Genomic DNA, 21,955 nt, shown 5'->3' on the forward strand with positions numbered 1-21,955 from the left:
AGTGGCCTCACATAAATGACGCTACCCCATCTTAAAAGAAGTGACGCACGATTACATCTTATTTCACCTCTGGTGGCTATCAAGGAGGGTGGTGGTTTGTCAGCATTTGTGGTTTTGTTTTTGTACGCCATGTGCGTCTCTATGCTTCTATATTTATATGCTAATGCATTTGTCTCAGTGAGGATCGAGCACCCGTTCTTGTCTTTCTGTTGTTTCCCTTAAAGAATTGTTATCTCATGGTCGAAAATGGAAAAAAGCAAGGATTTATACTCAGTAAAAGGGGCGTTTTAATGTGGAGTCAGCAGCCATATCTCTCTCATCAACCTGCACACACACAACCTTCCTACACTTAACTTAGTCACCACTTGGGGGCACAAATGAACAATCAACCAACAAAATGAACCTGATTATTAGAGCGTTACTACTTATATGACGTCATTAATTGTAAACACTGCACTACGCAGCGTTTCTACTGCACAAAACGCAAAAAATGTGCTTTTCTGGGTACATTTTTTAAATTATTCATATATTAATTATTTGTAGTTAACGAGCAGCCATTATATATATATATATCTTCGGACTGTGTAATGCTGATTACAATTTAGAATTACCAAAATACAAACATATTTCTTTTTGTAGGAACGACTGCAACACTCTATTGAGGCTTTTTAAAGTACAGTAGGTCAGATCACGAACACACTGTCGCAAAACCTTGTCCGCTGGGCTGAAGAAAACTTGCCCCGCAATGCATTGTGGATTTCCTTTTTGAATGTGTATTACTTTACAGTGGTGAGCAGGCTGAGCAGTGGCAGTGGCAATGACAGACACGGTGCGCTTGGCAGTCTTTTCTGCTTCCAGACTGAAGTTTAAACACTTAAACAACCTTCTCAGTTGAACCCGATTGGGTTGGTCAGCGGGGCTTTAATGTTCACATGTTCCCTCTGCTTTTGCAGCACACATTATGCACTATTGGTGCCATCTTCAGACCCACTCTTGTGACTATTAACAGACCCTAGCACAGCACAAAGTGTACTGTATACAGTCGTACATGATTGTGTATGAGCTGCCTTCGTGTGCTGAAGCAGGATCACAGTTGGCAAATTGTGTCTCCAGTAAACAGCAAACTATCAAGGCTGAACAATTCTTAAAAAATAAACGAAGATCAAGTGGTATATTTTGATTTAGTTGTTGTATTGTATTTGAGTTGTTGATTCAGGGGAATATCATCAAGTTTCCTCTCAAAGTCAACTGGGATGAAAGTGAATGAGTTATGCAGCAGAACAAGTAAAAGAAAAAAAAATGTTCCTCTATTTTTTTCCGCCAGTATCCATATTGAAGAGACTGTTGAAGAGAGAAGGGGTTGGGGGAGGGGGTGTAGAAAACTGAATCAGAGCTCCGGGGCATAGCTCCAATTCCTGCAATACTCTTTGGCTCCAGTGATTCACTATGTGCAAGCTACCCATTTGCATAGCCACTCTCGCTTCCTGGCTGGCTGCTGAGCCCCCCCCCCTCGCTACAGTTCCTACTCCTCCCCTGCTCCTTCCCTTCCTCTCTCCCTGAGTCCTCCTGCGCACATCTTCTGGAACAACGCGGTTGATGCTGCCTGCGAGTGAGCGTGTGTTCCCTGCGCAGGGCTTTTTTTGTTTCCCTCTCCCAACTGTTTCATTGAGAGCTCACATCTCTTGATGGAGAGCTTCTGTGTTACCTGACTAATCCACAGGTGCACTAAAAGCTGCGTAGCAACCCTCCGACACATGCAAAGGAGATTCGGATTTAAATATGTTTCCGTTCCTCTGGACACCCTTTGAGAGCACAGGAGAAGAATGAGGAAACTATGGTTTTTGCTTTTCTGAAGTCTTCCACTTTGAACTGTGCCATTGAAGCTGGCTTATTTTTACAGGTGCATCTTTTGGAATACAGAGTCCTAGTTGTAAAATGTTACTTGTTTCATGAGGGGAAAAAGGAGATCAGTGTGGGATTCAAGAAGCGGATTTCCATCGCTTTTTGAGGTTGTCTTAAATTCTATTTTAGGTGAAGTTTTTTACTTCATTCGACATTTCCATCCTGATGTGGATTTCTTAACTTGACATAAAGTAACAAGAACTGTTAATGACATAAAATATTTTTGTGGTGTACACTATCTCCCCTGAGGATCCATCTGTCAATCTCTGTACACTGAAAATCTGTGAGTTGAGAACTATGGGCTTTAAGGATAACTAAAGTTCCCCTGAAATCTAAAGCTTCAACAAGCCACTCAAGAAAGATGCTGGTGGGATGGTCCACTCCCCTGGTACCTCTGGAAGAGCCCCTTCATAACAATTGGGCTTCCCTTGCCCACCTGGTAATGTGGATCACTGCTTTGGCTCTGGGCTCTGTGGCGGGGTCAGAAACAAGTGCAGTGGAGACTCTCCACCATGTTCAACTCTCCCAAGAGAACAAACGTCAACATATTGTGCCTATTGCTATACACAGATCCCCTGCGTCCCTAAGGGCTGGGCACAGTGAGTATTTGGTCCAGTTTTGAGTCTTATTACTCCTTGAATAAAAAAAACAAAAACATTTGAACATGTATCTACCATATCTTTGCCCTATTTCCAATGTTTGTGTGTGTGTGTGTATGTTTGTGTGTGAGTGTGTACGTGTGAATGGGTGCGCGCGCGCGCGTGTGTGTGTGTGCGTGTGTGTGTGTGTGTGTGTGTGTGTGTGTGTGTGTGTGTGTGTGTGTGTGTGTATCCTCATGCATCATCAAGTTTAGGATCTATCCTTTCTTTGTTTGCTTCAGCAAAATGCCCTTTATGTTTCTATGACTGAGATTAGCCATATCCCTTTCTCCAGATGCTCCACTGTGTCCAGATTAGACAGGATTAGAACATTGCGGCGCTCTGTGTTGCCCAAGGGTGTTTGGGACGGACAACATGTTGTCTCCAGCTCTGTGCGGTGTTAAACCTCGTCTTTAGACCCATCTTGAGCGCAAAGAGGACCTTTATATCTTCCTCATGGGCCCTCATTCATTTGACATTGACAGATCAGGAAACTTCAGCCATACATGCCAAGGCGTGAGTTGACTCATTCACTACTGTTATGAAGATGATGTCATCCACGATACATCCATGATACACCCACTTCACATGTATGCTCCACAGCAGTTGTCGTCAACCATTTTACAACTCAAACAATATTCAAATAATGTATTTTTTCTGTCCATACATAATTAAACATATAAAATGCATAGTGAATACAAATCACCCCAAAGAAGAACTCCTGGGTAGCCTGAGCCGTATCTTCATGTGGCTAAGCAGTTTGAAATAAAAACTATCCTCATTCGAGAGCTAATAGCCACATTATCAAGGTGTTCTGGTATTATTCGTTTTCTTTTTTTCTTTCTTTCTTGGCAGTGTATTATTCTGCATTGTCATCATCCAGTGTCTCTGCTGAAATCTGTTTTAGTTACAGGACTACCGACTTCACCATAATACCAGAAGACACAGATGCTCGTGATAAAACAAAACAAATCTGACTCTGACAGTACAACATTCTTTATAATTGAATATATTCAGGAAATACAACTGAGAACAGATTCTCATTTGAAAGGCCAAACTGGCTACAGACGGCAGGAAAAAAAAACAATTTGAGGCCCGTAACTTGCACAGCACAATTGAAAAGAAAGACCCATCAATTTCCGATCAGCTTATCCTAATAAAGTTTGGGAGGGTTAGGGGTAGAGTGCTGGAGCCTCTCTCATCTGTCTTTGGGCAGTAGGCGGGGGACGCGCTGAAACGGACAATTTGGAGTGTGCAGTCAGCCTGCAATGCATGTTTTTGGAATGTGGGAGGTAACCGGACTACCCGAAGAAAACCCACACTAGCCCAGGGAAAACATGCAAACTCCACACAGAGAGGCTGGAGTTTAGGTGAAAACCCTTAATTGGCAGTAAGCGTCAATATAAGTACTGGCATAGAACATACTGATTTGCAGTATTGCTACACAGAAAATGCAATTTTAAATAGGTGGGTTTTGAGATGGGACTTGAGGGCGGCTGAAAAGCTCTGTCCCCCGTCGTGCTGAGACGGGCAGGGGGCACACAGAGGTGCATGGAGGAAGAGGATCTGAGGGAACGAGAGGGAATGGGAATTTAATTGACTAGATTTAATGGAATAGATTTAATTGACCGGGAGCCAGTGGAGCTCTTGGAGGACGGGGGTGAAACGATGAGGTTCTGGTGATGATCCGGGCTGAAGAATTCTGGACTAGTTGAAGTTTGTGGAGAGGTTTCTGAGGGACAATACCATACATAGCCCCTGTGAATTTGAACTTTGACGTGGTGTTTGCTATGCATGAATGACCAGTCTGTAATGGACAACGCTCAGTTCTCCCCAAAAATCCTGAAGACATATTTCATGACTTCATATTCAATAATCTCCTCTAAGCCATTGTGAAGAGTTTACGAAGGCACAGAATGAAGATAATCTCTCTCACTAATGTGATTACATTTCAGGTCGAGCAGCATGTGGAGGTGTACATAAAAACAAAATGGAAGTCATGTTAATCAACATGGTACCTGGCTCCAGGATAAAACCTGCTGGTGTCTTTGCTGTGATGCAAATTACTTGATTTGCATGGGGTATGTCTTCTCTCAGGCGTGTCTGTTTACAGCTGCAATTAACGGCAAACCATTTTTTTATTACTTTTGAAATTCTTGTGACACCCTCAATGATTAGATTATTTTTTTCTTCACGTGCAAAACAGATCATGCTTTGCACTTCTGTCGAGATGTTAAAGCCCACTTGTGTTCACCATGTTCACATACAGTATACACAAGGCCATTATTTACGTCTCCCAATTTAGCATTCATCACCACTTCATTTGCATTGTCTTTTAAAAGTAAATTTATTATGCTAATCTGGAACTTGCATGGTATATTTAGGCAATAGAGGTTCATATTATTTATGTTTACTTGATTTTTTTAAACAGGGATCACATCGCAATGATTAATTGTATCAATTTTTTTCTTTACTCTGCCCATTTTACGAGCATGATTTGAAAATGTTATGCAAAAAGGATTTGGTTTTCCAAATATATTTGGGCTCCTGTGTGAACACGTCATTAATTTAAAAATTGCATTTGTTGGGATAATGGTTACCAATGTTACAAGACTTATGTTTTTCTGACTCAGCATATGCACGGTACACGCATTTGATAGAATTGTGCCGACATGAACAGTGCTCTATGCACATGCTCAAACAGAACAGTACCGTGCATAAAATGCCCTCAGATTAAGAACAAAATAATTGTCTAAAATATTTTATGATGAATTAAGATTCATTTGGAACTAAAGAGTTTTCAGCAGCATATCGGTTTGATGAATCAATAAAGACTTTCTCCTAAATTTGTCTCTGTAGATTGGATTAAAGAGGCTTGGCTCAGTTTCAAATGTCCATCCATCCATCCATCCATCCATCCATCCATCCATCCATCCATCCATCCATCCATCCATCCATCCATCTATCTTCTGCCACTTATCCGGGGTCGGGTCGCGGGGGCAGCAACTTCAGTAAGGAAGCCCAGACTTCCCTCTCCCCAGCCACTTCTTCTAGCCCGTCCTAGCGGATCCCGAGGTGTACCCAGGCTAGCTGGGAGTTTCAAATGTGACAACCAAAATTCATGGTCGATAAAAGATAATCTGGGGTTGAACGATGACTTGAGAAGTAAGAAATAAGAAGTGTGAGTCTAGAAGGTAGAAGGAAAAATTCTTCTCAGACAGAAGAGAGAAAGTTGGATCTGTGATGTTGCTGCACTTGCCGATATGTTGTGGGCTTGTTTAATATAATTACTTCCATGTCTCTGAGTTGATGCGATAGTGTGAAGATGACAGTCTATGTTCTTCTGTGAGGCAGTGGTGGTGATAGCTGTACTGATAGGGATCAGGGTACATGGTACTGTAATCTAGGGAGGGCCTAGATGGTTACTGACCCATGGATAAGAGAGTGAAGGCCATACTTGTATTCTCTTTCCCTTGTGATGGACAGCAATTCCCTCTATGTATGTACATAGGCTTCAGCTCTTTAACCTACTTGCATCTGACGGTATCCGATGGAGAGTGCCTCCTCTCACCTCCTCTTTGCTAGCTTTTGTTCCCACATCCCTCTTATGTTCCTTTTTTTCTCATACCCAAACCACCTTCTAGTTGGTGTGCAGAGCCCATCCGAGCAGATTGAGTGGCTACTGTTTTTGTGCCTTCTGTGGTCATTGTGGTTCCAGTGGTGACCACACTATAGATGGCATGAAGGGAAATGAAGCATGGCTGTGCATGTGGTGAGCAAGAAAGTTTCAGTTGAGTAATGTGTCCAGTTTCATATTTGAGACTTGGAAGATGAGAGCATGAATGAGGGAGAGAATGAGACCCCGTCCATTGGTACTCAGAGGATATGTGCACCTTTTTTGCCTATGGGTCGTGCCTGAGTTTGAGTCTGTGAGTTCTTTCAGGATGACATCCAAGAATCTGTTTAAACCTCAGGCTAATGTATTTTACGATGAAGAAATTGTCAGAGATATTCGGTCGAACACTGTGGACAAAGGCTCGAACACAGGAAGATTGTCTTTTACTGCCGGCAGGGGACAGAGCCAATCATGACCAATGCCCAAATTCTGCAGCCCTCTGCCAAGCTATTTATTGAGAGTATGTGCAAATTTAAGTGATACATTAGTAAAACGTAGTCTTCTTGATTTGAATACCACGGCCCTGGACGTCCCAAGCACCAACAGCTATAAACAATAGAACATAGACATTTTAATTAGTTGTCTTTCCCTGAACTGATAGATTTGTAACCTGGCTAATGACCTCTTGATGTGAAGGAGTTTCCCAAATTCTAAATTATGTCCTATGAAGCAGTTTCCCAAGTCCTAAATTCTGTCCAAGGCCAGATCTCCTACATGAAGATGACAGATTAGCAGGCAGTGTCTGTTCATCTCAGATTCACCCCAGGTTTTCTGTGCCTTTCATTGTGGGCCTCTTTGTTCGACGGTCAACTAACCTTGAAACTTTTAAATATTATAACTTATATTCTGTCTATTCTCTATCAGAAATACATAATCTAAAAATAACAGCGTAATTGGCAATTTATTTCATACATTTAAATACTGAAATTGAACATACAGTACAGTGAAAAAGAGTGACCTGAAGTGAATTTAATTCAGACACAAGTAGTGCATGTCTGGATTGCATATCAAACTTCTTCTTGTCAACTAGCTGAGACACAATCAGTAGTGCCGCTGCGGTTGTAGCCCACAAGAGAACTGCACCCCAAATTCATTTTTTTGCAATTTCACTGAGTCCTCAAAAGGCTTAATGTTCATTGCTGAATCAGTCAGCCATCACAATTTATGTAGTTAAATTGTATGAATGACTTGATGTGTTAAAGCATTACAGTGCTGCGGGCTAAGATAATGTTTTCAAGAAAAGCATAAAAAAATAAAATTGGGTTTTAATATTTTGCTGTGATGGGACAACAACAAAAACAAGACCAACACACACACACACACACACACACACACACACACACACACGCACACACACACACACACACAGACGCACACACACACAGACACACACACACACACACACACACACACACACACACACACACACACACACACACACACACGCACGCACATGCACGTTCACCTCCCACCTCCCATTTACCGTATAGTAATTGACTGCAGAAATGGAAAATTGATCAGCACACGCAGAGCGCCTCTCAGGAAATTACAATTTAGTAAGAGAAAAAGGAATTATTATGGCCACTCCTTTCACAAATTGTGAGCCTCGGGATGTGGGTTGTCATAACTCTCGTTTCTTTGCAGTTTACAATTGCTCACCTGCAGCCGAGAGACTGGCCCCTAATTCACTCTAATAGGAGTGAGTGGGATTTAAGCTACGTCGTTGCTTCTTCCATCTCTCCGAGCCTACGGTCTCCTGAGAATGACTGATAAAAAAACATGTTTGCTGAACAGCACTGTGCACCCTAATATTAGCGTATACCTAGCACCAGTGTAGGAATACAATGCAAACCCACACACGTTTTGACTTCTTGTTTTCTATTTATTTGTTGGCAGCTGTGTGGTTTCCCACGTGTTAAATATTGGGAAGGGGAATGATACATGCGCTTAAATACAGCCATGAATATAAAAAAAATACACGTTTGCTGTCTGAAAACTGTATACTACAAGAAAAAAAACATTGACAAAAAAAAAATCTAAAATATACACATCGCTTCAAAACAATGTCATATGTGTCAACGGAATAATAGCTTGCTAATCTTTCGTTTACGATTAGTAACATGACTAATGACTCAACATTGAAAAATAATCAGGATGGATCAGGAGGAATCAGGACAACTGTACATTTGCTAATATCTGAACCACTGGTTTGGAGAGACTTCCACAAATGCCTCAAACATACTATTTGTATACTGTATTGTACTGTGCTGATTGTGATGAATTGATTGCTGTTTATGATCTACTTTTGTGCTTCTTTATTGCACTTGTTATTGGGACATCCATATGATTTGCATTCCGCCATCATTGCTTTTTCATAGACCATAATCCTGTGTGAGAAGCCACAGCCAACTTTAGCCAATATCGATCCAGATTCGCCTTTCAATGCTGCTAGTCGCAGCTCCATTTCCTGTAGACCAAGAAGGAGCAAGTATGTCTGTGTGTGTGTTAGTTGATATGTTGTCTCGGAGAACCATATGTACCCGTTAACATGCAGGATGGTAACAAGGTAATACAGTTGCTTCCTGTGATCCTAAAGCATGTTTTTTCTATGGGCTACATCCATGCTGACGCGGGTTGGCCTGCACATGGTGCACAAGCTGCGAGTCAAGTCTCATATCAGAGCTGTGACCCTGGACTCTGTTTTCTGCCTCCCCTTCACTGTATAATTATCTCTTGGACTTTTTTCACGAACAAGAGCTGCAGACATGCACCACAGCTGCTTGCTCCCTATAAAGAAGAGAGGAGAGATGTTTAGAGTCTAGGATGTTACGTTCATGCTCACACACAAGCTCACTGAACCCAAATAATGATGACACTAATGTCTCATGGCACACGATTCTCAATAGAGTTTTTTTTTAAAGGAGAGAATCAAATGATGCTTCATTTTCCCTCAGTCTATTTTTTGATGTGGCAAATTAAACAATGGATGAAGAAAAATCTAATCAACGTTTGCTGGCGAACGAAAAGCTTGATCTGAGCCGAGTGAAAGGGCGCATTGTGTATTCGCTCCAAACCAAGCAAGGTGATGATGAGAGAGTAAATTAGAAGCTGTCAATACTGTGGGACACCTCTATGAGTGCCAAGGCGGTTGGCCAGGATGCCAGATATGCAGCTGGTCGGAGCAACAAAGGGCCCGTTAGAAGTAGTGCTACGTTAGGACACTGGGTCTTGTCAGCTCAGCCTGGATAGGCCATTCTGCTCCAAAAGGCTTATGTTTCACTTTGGGCTTAGGGCAAGTGAGCATGGCAGCGGAGGGGGCGGACTGCTTCAAGGGACACTGGCTGTCTGAGCACTCATGGCACAATGTTACCAGCCCAGGGGCGACTACTTTATCCTCATCCTTGAATTGATGGGCCCTTACCATGAAGAGCATGATGAGGTGGTCAGTATGGCTACCCTGAGGCCAGTTCCTGTGAGGTAAAGCTTATCTCAGCAAAGCAGTGTGAGGATAAATGACAGGCATGTACCACAACTGTATTTCGTAAAATATTTCACAGTACGTTATTTGGCTTTAAACGTTGACAGTTGCTAAAGTGATTGTTGAAGAAGTCCATCGTGCCATGAGCCATGATGATTTGAGCTACATTAAAAATAAGTCTTCCTCCTGGCAGCATTTTTCATCTCACTTGTATCAACCAGGTGTTCAGAACATTCATAGAGTGATTTCCCACTATTACGTCACCATTATCACAATTGATAGTTTTCAAGGAAATTGAATATTTTCATACAAATCAATATCATACTTATAGCGTATGTGTACAGCATAACAAAGCGCGCACAAAAACAAATGCATATGATGCCAACTTGACCTAACGCTATAGATTCTATATTTAATCAGAAAGATGAGAAAGCATCATATTTTGTTTATGGCCGATGACTCGGACAGTTTGGGCCAGCCTGAAATATTGCTAAAAGCTCACCAAAGGACTCAGTGCACTTTTAATGCTTCCCTCCACCAAATTCACAAACCACTGCCGTGGCATGAACATGGTGATGCTACTGTTGTTACACAGAGTGCAGACTACTATCTTTTACCAAATTGTCAAGACTTGCGCTGGCACGGAAATGAAATTCCACTCGTTGTTACATCATGTGCACGGGTATCAGTCTATACAAATAGCATGCCTGATGGTTCTTAAGTAGATTGGCTCTGGTCAATGAAGTGTTTAAGTATATATATTATTGACTGTGTGATACAGTATATTTGCCAAAATGCCAAGACATAAAATAGCACAAGGTATGCAATATACAGTCTTCAGCCCTTACGCGTTGCATTTCTGTTTACCTCATTGAAAGTATAAGTGGGAGATTATTGCATGAAATAAAGAAAATGTGAGTAAATAAGTAGAGCTGATTGTGCGATACGTTAAGTACATTAATAGCTTAGTCTAATAGCAGAACAAGAGCAATTAAGAAAGTGTCTTAAACACTCAGTGCTGAGCATTTAGCAAGACTGTTGTGATTAGCCATATAGTTTCGCAATTTACAACCAGCAATTTACTGAGAAATTGTCAGCATTCCTGTCTCAGCAACATCTTTTATTGTAACTTTGCGCAAATTGCCACATTAACAACAACCTTATGTTCATTCATATTGTAAAATGACAAAAAGAAAAACTCACTGCATCGTACCCTTTGGAACAGAGCTATACCATATTGAAGCGAAATTGTGATCTCACTGAATCAAACAAAACAAATTGTTTCTCTGAAGGGGCTCCCGTCATTTCTTTATGAATTTACCTCAGACAGACGCCCATGGTCTACATCTCATGTTGATGCAGGAGATTAGTACGCGTAAAGTACATTCAAAAGAAAGTACAAGAAGAGCTCCACTTGGAGATGATGTAAAGTTGGCTGTTGCAAAGTGGGCACTCGGAGACCGCCTTCAACCCTCGATTGTGTGTCCCTGCAGTGGTGCATGTCATAAGATGTGTGGCATAAAGTGCCTTCGACCCGCCTAGAGTGCATGCCCAGCCACCGAACGCAGAGCAGCTCGAGTCATTGGACTCACGTTTGTCATTATGTTGATACGTGGAGTTCAAAAGACAATGAAATATCTATGAGAGATATATATATATATATATATATATATATATATATATATATATATATATATATATATATATATATATATATATATATATATATATATATATATGAAACATTATTGCTTATAGTGCCCCATCGTATTTGTTATCTTGTCAACTGAGCTATAAGGCGATCTAATATTCGACACAGGCATGAGGCAAACGGGTAGATGTGCGTGTGCATGCAATGATTGTTTCTGATGTCTGTAAATCCAAAAGAGCGTTAATTGGAGGTAACTGTTTCACAGACACTTAAAGTGTTTGAATGGAAAACAGTCTCCTCATAAATCGTTTTCATGATTTCTTCAGTATCAGGAAGAGTAATCCAATAGAAATCATGACAACATTTAATTGTTTACCTACGACGAGGAGACCTGAAGAAAAGGCCTTTATTCATTTTTATGGTCTCTGTTACAAATGTTAACTGATTCATTTATGTCACACTCAATGGTGCACTGATTTGATGGCTTTTACTCCAATTGTGCTCATTTCTATTGTAAAGACATGTATATTTATTTGATGCACCTTCAGTATCTGCTATACAATAATGTATGAGTACATACAGTACTGGAAAAGCCAATCCCATTTTGAAATGGTATAAAGATTGTCAAATTATCAATAAGTAAACTTAAAATAAAAACCATAGAGGTCAGGTAATCTATTTTTTGCATGCCCAGATATTACAGGAAGCCTTGGTAGCGAAAAGAAAGAAATATGTGTGATGTGCAGATGGAAAGCGGATCTATAAACCCATGTCTCCTTTTCATATTTCCATCACATCTATGTAATTATGAATGGATTTTTCCGACGTTCTCGGAAGAAGTGGTAATATGAGGCTCCCTATTATTGTGGTGTTGGAGGTCAGCAAAAAGGCATTCTGTGTGGGTGTGATCTTTAGCCAATCATACCGAGGCATGGATGGACCACAGCCAGTGGACTCAAGGGGACGTCACTGACAATTCAGTATTTGCCTTTCAGTACAGAAATAAACCCTCTTGTACTTATTCATAAATTACTTTCAGAATGCACAATGAAACACGTTCACACATGGGACTGATTTTTTTTCTTTCTCTCATACAAGTGCAATTGAAACACTCAAACAAACACACAATGAAGAACATTTTTTTGCTCACTTCCAGAAAGTCTCTCTCTTACCATTTAAAAATTTAAAAAAAAATAGCATTTTTCAAGTCCCTTGAGGAGTGTATCATTTTAAGACCGTTGATGAAGTTTTAGATTTGATGTTCATTTTAAGATAATTCTTTGGTTTTATTTTGCATGATCTGGCATTATTAGTTTTGTTAACCATCTGATCCCTTGACTTGCTGTTGATTAACATTTAAAAAAAGCATCGTTCCAGTATTTTTCTCTGAGATTACAATATAATGTCATCCAGTTCAAGTAAGTGTCACGTCATTTAGAGCGATGGAGAAGGGACATCGTTGCTTGAGGGTGATGTGAGCGCAAACCCTGACATGATTTCAAAGAGCTTAATTGGAATAATGTGTAACATGGAGCAAGTGTTTGGTAGCTCAGAGGAAAATTCTCAGACAGTGCTAGCATGAAATTGCTCTGTTAAGATGCCGGTATCTGTCATGTGGTTATTGAACGACAGCCCCTAGACTTTATGGGACCAAAATATGCCTGCCTTATAATCTATTACACAATATATATTAATTTGCTGAATACATTAAAACATGAATCCATGTAGTGAACATGTCTGCAAAGTCTCATTTAAGGTTGCTTCTATAATTGTATGCTGTTCAACAAAAAACAATAAATCTTGCCACGGATCTTCTGGCATAACATTTGTTAAAAACATGATTGTTCATTAATGCTGCAATTTATTTATTTTTTATTTTTTTTTGCAAACGCATGACAGTGTAATGACCAAAATGAGGAAATGACAACAAAGCTGCCAGCGGAATGGCACTCTCATATCACTGCACGATAGAGAAAAGGCAGCGGAAAGAAAATGTAATAAAGGGATAAATGTGACATTTACTGATCTCCTTATATCCTTGTGAACGAGTTTACAAGAAAATATTGGAATTACAGTCAGAATGATTCATAATCAATTGTTCAAATTCAGGCTGTAAACGTCCTATTGCCATAAATATTAACGCACTCCCTCGCTTGTATGAGCTTTTCCCTTCTTCCTCTCACAGGCAGATTACACCTCACTGCACTATTTGGAATTATCCCTGGGAATTTGGGATTTGTCATAGAAGCAGAACCTTCATCCATCATCATCATTCATACAGTAGTTAGATACATTATGTTCGTGCAGTTGTTCTTTCTGTACATTTTTAATTTCGTACCCTGGTCTGGTCTCGCGGGTCATTAGGGTCGCAGGGGTTGCTGGAGCCTATCTCAGCTGTCTTCAGTCACGAGGCGGGGGACACCCTGAATTGGTTGCCAGCCAATCGCAGGGCACACAAAGACATACAACAGTCACTCTCACACTCACACCTAGGGACAATTTGGAGTGGTCAATCTACCTGCCATGCATGTTTTTGGAGTGTGGGAGGAAACCGGAGGACCCGGAGAAAACCCACGCGGGTCCGGGGAGAACATGCAAACTCCACACAGGGAGGCCGGACCGGGACGCGAACCGGTGACCTCTGCACTGTGAAGCCGGTGTGCTATCCACTCGATGACCGGGCCGCCGCTGTTGTAAATGTGTAACCTTGTAAAAATGTTTCTTAAAATGTGTTGATTAAAAAAACACCAAGGTTCATTTTAACCAACCCAAAAGTGATAAGTGAGAAAGTCCAATACGATTATGGGCTTTCATGTCCAAGCATAAAATTGTATGCTGGCAAGCAATAAAACTACTCTGTAATGTTTCCATTCATGCACAGACTCCCATTTTTAATTGACCACTTCCTTCATCATTTCAGAAAGCATAACACCATCTATTAGAGGCATCGTGCCGCAGGGGTCTCTCTCACTGAGTAGCAAGGTAATTAGAATGACTCCACTATCTTCCTGGTCATGTCCACGGTCTCCTAAAAGACAACAATGTAATTTGTGGAGACAGGAAATAGCCGGTACGGGGGTCACCAAAAGCCATAATTGGACCAGTCAGTCAATAATGCTGCAGCCTTAGAGGCTACTAATGAAGCACGAGAGACATGACCGTGCATGCCAGTTTCTTGGGCAACAGGGACATGACTGCACACTCACCAGCATTCAGACACATTGGTGTCGTGCTGAAGCTGAATTTGTGTGTAGTATTATTCGGAAGGTCGCAGCTGTCCAACCCTATGAAGGAAATGAAAACGCTTCTCGCTTCTTCAAGTATTTCAAATTGCACAAGATTAAATAGGAATGCTCTCTATTAATATGTTGTGTTTGTCATTGTCTTTTTTTTCCTCCAGCTGGAACAACATACATATTTGGGCGAGATGGCGGAATCATCACATACACGTGGCCGCCAAATGACCGGCCCAGCACAAGGGCCGACCGGCTAGCAATCGGCTTCAGCACTCACCTAAAGGACGCTGTCCTGGTGAGGGTGGATAGCTCCTCTGGTCTTGGAGACTTTTTGAAACTGCATATCGTAAGTGGAGAAATGTATTCACTCGCGACTGAGCATTGTTTTATTGGCTGTCTGTCTGTGTAAGCTCTCAGTCGTACAGGAGTGGTCCATCGATGAGAAGGTTTCTTCAGCCGTCATCTGTACAAATGTGAAGGTTTCGGACGTTTCGCCTCCTATCCAAGAGGCTTTGTCATCGAACTAAAGTCCTACTGGTCGTATCGGCCCCATTTATATATCCCTAATGTCCAGACATGGTGGCTCCGGACACAGCTATGATAGGTCCCTACTCTCAGGTTGGGGGGGCAGGTTGAAACGGAGGCGAAACGGCCGAAACCTTCACATTTGTACAGATGACGGCTGAAGAAACCTTCTCATCGATTTATTGGCTGTCATAAGAAAAGGGCTCTGCTAGATTCCAATGTCTTTTCCAAATGTTACGGCTTTTTCAGGGGTTATGAAAAATGAATAAGGGTGTTTTTTTTCCATACTTCTCTGACTTAGATATAATTTAGATGGTTACAAGATGACCTGTTGCCAAAATGCTTTTACGGATAACAACAATACAAAAAGGAATAACACCAACCCCAAACACACACACACACACACACACACACACACACACACACACACACACACACACACACACACACACACACACACACACACAAGCAAACGCACACACACACACACACACACACACGCACACGCACACACACACACACACACACACACGCACACACACACACACACACACACACACACACACACACACACACATTTTAAAAAAATGACCATAACACAGGAAACTCCATCACATAAATGCATAATTTGTTGTGCCTTAGCCCCGGGTATCTACATACTGTCTACACAAAGTCATTGCTTCTTGATATAAGCAGGCCAGTTCTGAGGCAATGTAACATCTGTCTCTGTGCCTCACTGATGTGGAAATGCATTGTGGGCATCATTCTCTCCAAGCCTTCAGTATTTTTTGTCGCACAGCTCATCATCTGAGTGTAACTAGCCAGTTTAAAAGGTAACAGCCTGTTATGTACACGCCGCTAATCTCCAAATGTCATGCCGACACTCACTCTAACAAGACACTAAGAAGAACTTGAATTACAGTACAGATTCAGGAAAAGCTGTGATTATTTATTTTTCAATGCTCTTGCATACAATTGTGTTGTCTGCGCAAAGCGAGGTGGACTCCGCTTTCTCAGCGGCTTTCAAAACTATCAAGTACACGTTTCAGTCAGGGTGTAGTCTGAAGCAGGCTTCTGACTACACCCTGTACCAACCCAAAAGTGATAAGTGGTATCGGTACCGATATGCTAAGTTCACCATTGCTAACATCCTTCGCAAGAAAGGTTTACACAAAGGCGTTATTTACTCGATGCTTTCACGTGACCAATGGGACCGACTTGTCACGTGCGAGTTGACAGCTGGGGCGGGGCCGCCACTCCCGACCTCCGCCAGCTGATGTCAATCCCTTATTCACCGATACTGGGACATTTCAACGAGTCACTGTCACCTCACCAGTGACAACATTACGACGCCTCACGCCTCGCCAGTGTCTTGGACTTGCCAGCACAAGAGTTTGCTTCGCTCGATGTGATTGTTAGCCGTGATCGCGTAAGTTTGTTGCTTTTCCGGGATTGCGAGTTTCTTCACCTCCGCGTGCCTTTTTTTTTGCCTAGCTTGATAGGCTGGACGGATCGCCCCCGCCCGCCTTCTTTTGTCGGGTCCGTGGAATCATCGGACTCGCGCCTTTTGTTGTAATAAAATCTCTGCCAGCACCTACGTCTCTGCCGCCTGCTTAGGGATCCAACCCCTTTTATTAACGTTCCGACGAGTCAGCTATCCCTGTCACACACGGAACGTGACAGTATAACTGTGTTCAACTGATAGAAAATGATGTTACCCTTCGATCCTTGAAAGCAGCATGGAAGAATGCAGGGTTTTCTTGAACAGTTCCATCCAAAAAAGACTGTGGCTATGAGAATCATCAACATGATGAATGATAATGTCATGCCTCAGTTTCGTAAGACCTTACAAGTCAGAAAGCAACGGGTGTCAATTAAGAGCGACGACCATCACAAATGTAAATAAAGTTACTTTATTATACTGTGCAGTGTATTCCTTTTATTATAATACAATAGCACATTTATTATACATAGAATAAGGTATGTTGTGTGTAGTTTTAAGGCTTATTTGGTTGAAAATTATATTTTATGGAGACCTGGGAACGGATTATTCTCATTTTAATGGTTTCCTATGGGAAATTAATTTTTGGGATACACACTTTTCGCCTCACACACTCTGTCTGGGAACCAATTAAGTTCGTAAGCCAAGGTCCTACTGTATATATATGTACGTATATGTATAAGTTAAGGTGACATACCAAGGCCAATGGGAAGACTTGGTGGGTTAAAATCAGGCAGGAAAGCATATGTTGAATTGTTTTTTCAACATTCAATCGACAGGGAGAAATTGTTCATAAGGCATGTTCGACAGGCGGGGGCAGTGAGTTGTGAGAATTCCTTCCCCTCTCACATCAACAGTCGCACTGTTTGCTTCCTCATAATTACTTATTCACTAATGCACAATATTTTGGCAGTCTATGAGACTGCCGCATTTTGTTAAAGAAAATTAGAAAATAAATTTTTGAAATTGCCCCAAAGAGACATGAAGTGACAGAATCCCAAGTTGGTTTGGACAGAAAAAAAAATGAATTGTGCTGCTACTGTATGTATTTTATTGCCTATGATATCAAAGCTATCTGCTGCTGGTGTTCATTAGTATGCATTTTTACCAACTGACATACTGAAGAATGATTCCCAGGGGTACCTCCGCCCCCTCATGCCTCTTACTACATCATGTTGCTTCGACTCCTCTTTAAAAGGAGTTTATCTTTAGCTCTATGAGATGGGATTAGAGCAGATTTCTCTATATACACTCTCCCCCACCCCCTTTCCCCCCTGCCTCACATACCTAATCAAAACCTCCCATTTCATGATGACAGCAAAATCATTGAGCCTTGAAGGACACAATCTCAGTTTGCACTTTTTTTAAAGATGGAATATGTGCAGGCTGTGATTTAAATGCAGCTCAACAGAGTTGTGATCCCTCTCCCTGCTCCTCCTTCTTCATTGCAGAAAAAGACAATGACATTAAAATCAGTGAACCATCACCTGTACGACCATTACTCTCCTCTAGCTCGTCATTGTCGCACATACGGACGGAGGACTCCATTTCTAATAGTTTTCTTCTCTTATTACGTTGCTCAATTTCTTCGCTGTGGTGCTGCACTATTTTCATTAGGCCACTGAAACTAGTCTGAGACCGTATAATAACGCCTGTCTGTACGTGATAAAGGAGCCCTCGCAGGTGGATGTTTAAATAATAAATCTCTGTAGTGCCATTATGCATTCGGGGTACACTGGAAACTGACGATAATCACAATGTCTTGTTTGGTGAATGCAATTAAAATTATTTCCCTGGATGCAACTCTAGTTTAATTGAAGAATACCACAATGCAAATCTACATTGTTAAAATGGCTCAAGCATTTAGTAATCGTGCCATGTGCAGTGTGAAGATTAGTTCAAGTTTACCTTAAAAGTAAAAGTCATCCTTGAACTTTTTGTCGAGTTAGGTCCAGACCTTGATCCACACGCCTTTCCAAACAGACTCAGACATGTTTTTTTTTAATATGATTGTGGCCATTAAGAGTAATTTAACTGGCATAGTGTTTTGGAGACTGACATTAGTCACGGATCATTAAAGTAGAAAATATAAACACCAATATGCATTCCAACACCTCCCACATGACACAACTCGGTCAGTGTAATTGTTTATTCAGGGCAGTTTTGCAGGTGAAAGTGAGTGGGTGTGTGAGGCAGGAGAAAATGAAGACACTTACTAAAGTCCACGGGCAGATATCAAGGTTATCGTGTAATGATAATGAACAGCATTTAAAGTAAGAGTAAATAAATATAGTTGCCCACTTAGACTGCTTTTTTTGTATATTTAAATGTTTTTAGTGACATTTTTTTTTGCTTTACTGTTACAGTACATTTTATAGTTCTATCGGCTTTGGCATTTGGGTCGTAACACCTTACAGTTGATGCACCTGTTTACAAAATAACACTGGTCAACATACAAAAATGTGGACTTTTCTCTGTCAAATGTGATCCCCACAGTGTATGAACACATTTCCCCATGGACATGTTTTGTCTTTCACACTCCGGAGACTGTGGTAGATCCAGCGTCCCGTGAAGGTTATACATCGTATTGCGCATTTTGATGCAGTTAGGTGGCCGGTGATGGCCCAACCACAGCTGACTCGAGACCTTTTTAGGGACACACAAAGCAATCTCTGATGAAAATAAATGCTGCGGATCAGGGTATTAAATCATATGAATTGGCAAAAATTATCCATGCCAGCAGTTTTTTTCACCCACAGGATGCTTTTCTGCTGTTTGTTTGTTTGTTTGTTTGTTTGTTTGTTTGTTTGTTTGTTTGTTTGTTTGTTTGTTTGTTTGTTTGTTTGTTTAAACCGCCAACCTTCCACTTCTACAACTGTTACAGTCATTAATGATGAGTTCTATTGAGTCATTTATCTTGATGTGCTTCATTGTCGGTTGTAAAATACGTTAACGCGACTCGCCCGTCTGTTTCTTTTCGCTCGGGCGCCACTGCTGTATTGATGGATCTCCACACATGCAAATTACTTTTATTGATTTTATTTTATCCAGGATTTTAAGAAAATGCTGACACCCTTTCCAAATGGTGAGCATATTCGAAATGTCACAAATGTTATGTAGCATATTTTCCGTACAATAAAGTGCACCTAAAAGCCTTCCATTTTTTTCAAAAGCTGACCATGTGATTTATAACCCAGTCACTGGGTTATAAGGCTGTGTATGTATGTACAGTGCACCTTACATGTGTAAAAAGTTTTAAAATATGTCATTCATTGAAGACGTGCCTAATAATCCAGTTCGCTTTATAGTCCGGAAAATGCGGTATTTTTATTTTTAAATGACAGCATGATTTTCGAATGCACAAAGCCAAAGAAGATTACCTTAACTATACCGACTTTTTTGAGGTACCCTTTATGTTTTACTTCCTAGGCATCAATTCAGTCCATCTAAAACGATTTGTCTATTTCTAGGAAGCATGTATAATGGTGGCTTCTCAGTTGTTTTTATAATTTGCTGTCAATGAATAACGAATATGCAGCACCACTGGAGGCTCAGGCTCTCTTTATTTTCCTGCAAGGTCCCAAGAGGTCCACTGAGTTTGTATTGTGCCTGCTCTCAAATCTGTGTATGTGTGTGTGTGGGGGGGACTATTACAAGTACTGCCTTCGATCCCTTTCTTCTAATTGCCAACAAGACTTAAAAAAAGACTAGCAATGAAGGCACTCAGCCTAAGACAATGTACTGTGAAGTTAATGTATTCCACAGATGAGAGAGGATCTTGGAGAAATAATGACTTCTCTGCTGGAGCATTGCTCCCCTCGGTTCTGGTTTCGCCATCTACTAGAGAGGGGATTTTCTCTCTCTTGTGGATCGCAATTGTACTGTAATTTCAACCCTCGCTCCGTATCCTAACAGGGAAAAATAGCTTGAGGACAACGGATTGCTATGAGTAAAATAGAAATGTTTTGGTTTGTTAATCCAGTACGCACCGTTTTATGCTGAATACTGACACGAGATTCTGTTTGATTTGACGCTGAGATGAGATGGACCCCCGGGAGAGGAGCTCTGTGCCTCGAGAGGCAGACTTTGTCACGCAATGCTGCATGCAATTATTAAACACACCTGCAAAGGGAATATATCTTACACATACTTTCTACTCCTGTTAATGCCACAGAGCCAGTAATTACCGCCCCATACTCAAAACCGGCATATGATAGCCGCTGAATTTATGGTATGTACTGTCTGTGTGCTATTTGTTAGGCATATCCTTCAGCCGTTCTTCGGATGGGGAAGCTTCACTGACCTCATTTAGTCCCTCTGTGATGATTCACTTACACAAACCAGGCAGACGACACTTGTACTCATACATTGGTGATATGCTTTACGTACAATACAGTCTTTGTTTTGTGTGTGTGTGTTTTTTAAAGGCACATGCATTGCATTGATTTTTTTTAGCCATATGCGTAGACAATGGTGGAACAAGCCTAAGTGTGACAGAAAAATTGCATCCCATCCCTTTCGTCACAGTCAGAGCAGCCACTTACCTCGGATGATGTTACCTGACCTCAAAGAATCAAATCTCATTATCTCCATATTGTGAGGGGACAGCATTAGAATCGCCATTACTCATCTTTCAATTCCAATCATTTCTCAATTTGTTCAAGCTCTTTGCCACGATGAAGCCAAGTGGTCCATGAAAAGGGATGACTGAGTGTGTGTATGTGTGTGTGTGTGTGTGTGTGTGTGTGTGTGTGTGTGTGTGTGTGCGTGTGTGTGCGTGCGTGTGCGTGTGTGTGTGTGTGTGTGTGTGTGTGTGTGCGTGTTTGTGTCTGTGTGTGAGTGTGTGTGTGAAAGACAGTGAGTGATCTGTACGAGTATTTCAGAGTGCAGATCATTGATGTGCCTTGTATTTTATTAGTGTTACAAATCACAGTTGGGTGTACAACGTCATTCTCAAAGCTGAGCATCAATATGTTATGCGTTATATTGCCACGGATAACATGAAGGAAATTTGATTTTATCGTCTGTTCTCATTACATTGTTAGCCTGTTCGTCGTTCGCTCATGTATGGGTTACAAGGTTAAAAACATTGACAGTCCATTTATTTTTACAAATTGGAGAACAAAATTGGTTTGTATCGACAAAGCCCTGCACACAGATCACAGATCAGTTTCCGTAAATTTAACTATGTATAGATTGTATGATTCATTGTCATGATGTCTTTGCATGCAATATGAACATGTTTTGTTTTTTTTAATTGAAGCACCGCAGCATGAAATGGACATAGTTGTTGACTTTTGACACAGCTGCCCCCAGCCTCAGGGTGAGATAAATATAGCCCCCCTTTA

General features: G+C 41.2%; 1 protein-coding gene across 1 annotated transcript in view; it reads left to right on the top strand.

Annotated features, from left to right (window-relative positions):
* Positions 1–21,955, top strand: part of LOC148889445 (neurexin-1a-like) — a 191,114-nt gene that overhangs the window by 105,361 nt on the left and 63,798 nt on the right. The window contains exon 17 of the mRNA XM_089011586.1: positions 14,746–14,927. Within this exon, the coding sequence (XP_088867712.1) occupies positions 14,746–14,927 (182 nt within the window). The remainder of the gene's footprint in view (positions 1–14,745; positions 14,928–21,955) is intronic.

Source organism: Hippocampus bargibanti, linkage group LG13 (assembly GCF_051943395.1).
Source record: "Hippocampus bargibanti isolate YZ-2025 linkage group LG13, ASM5194339v1, whole genome shotgun sequence".
NCBI lineage: Eukaryota > Metazoa > Chordata > Actinopteri > Syngnathiformes > Syngnathidae > Hippocampus > Hippocampus bargibanti.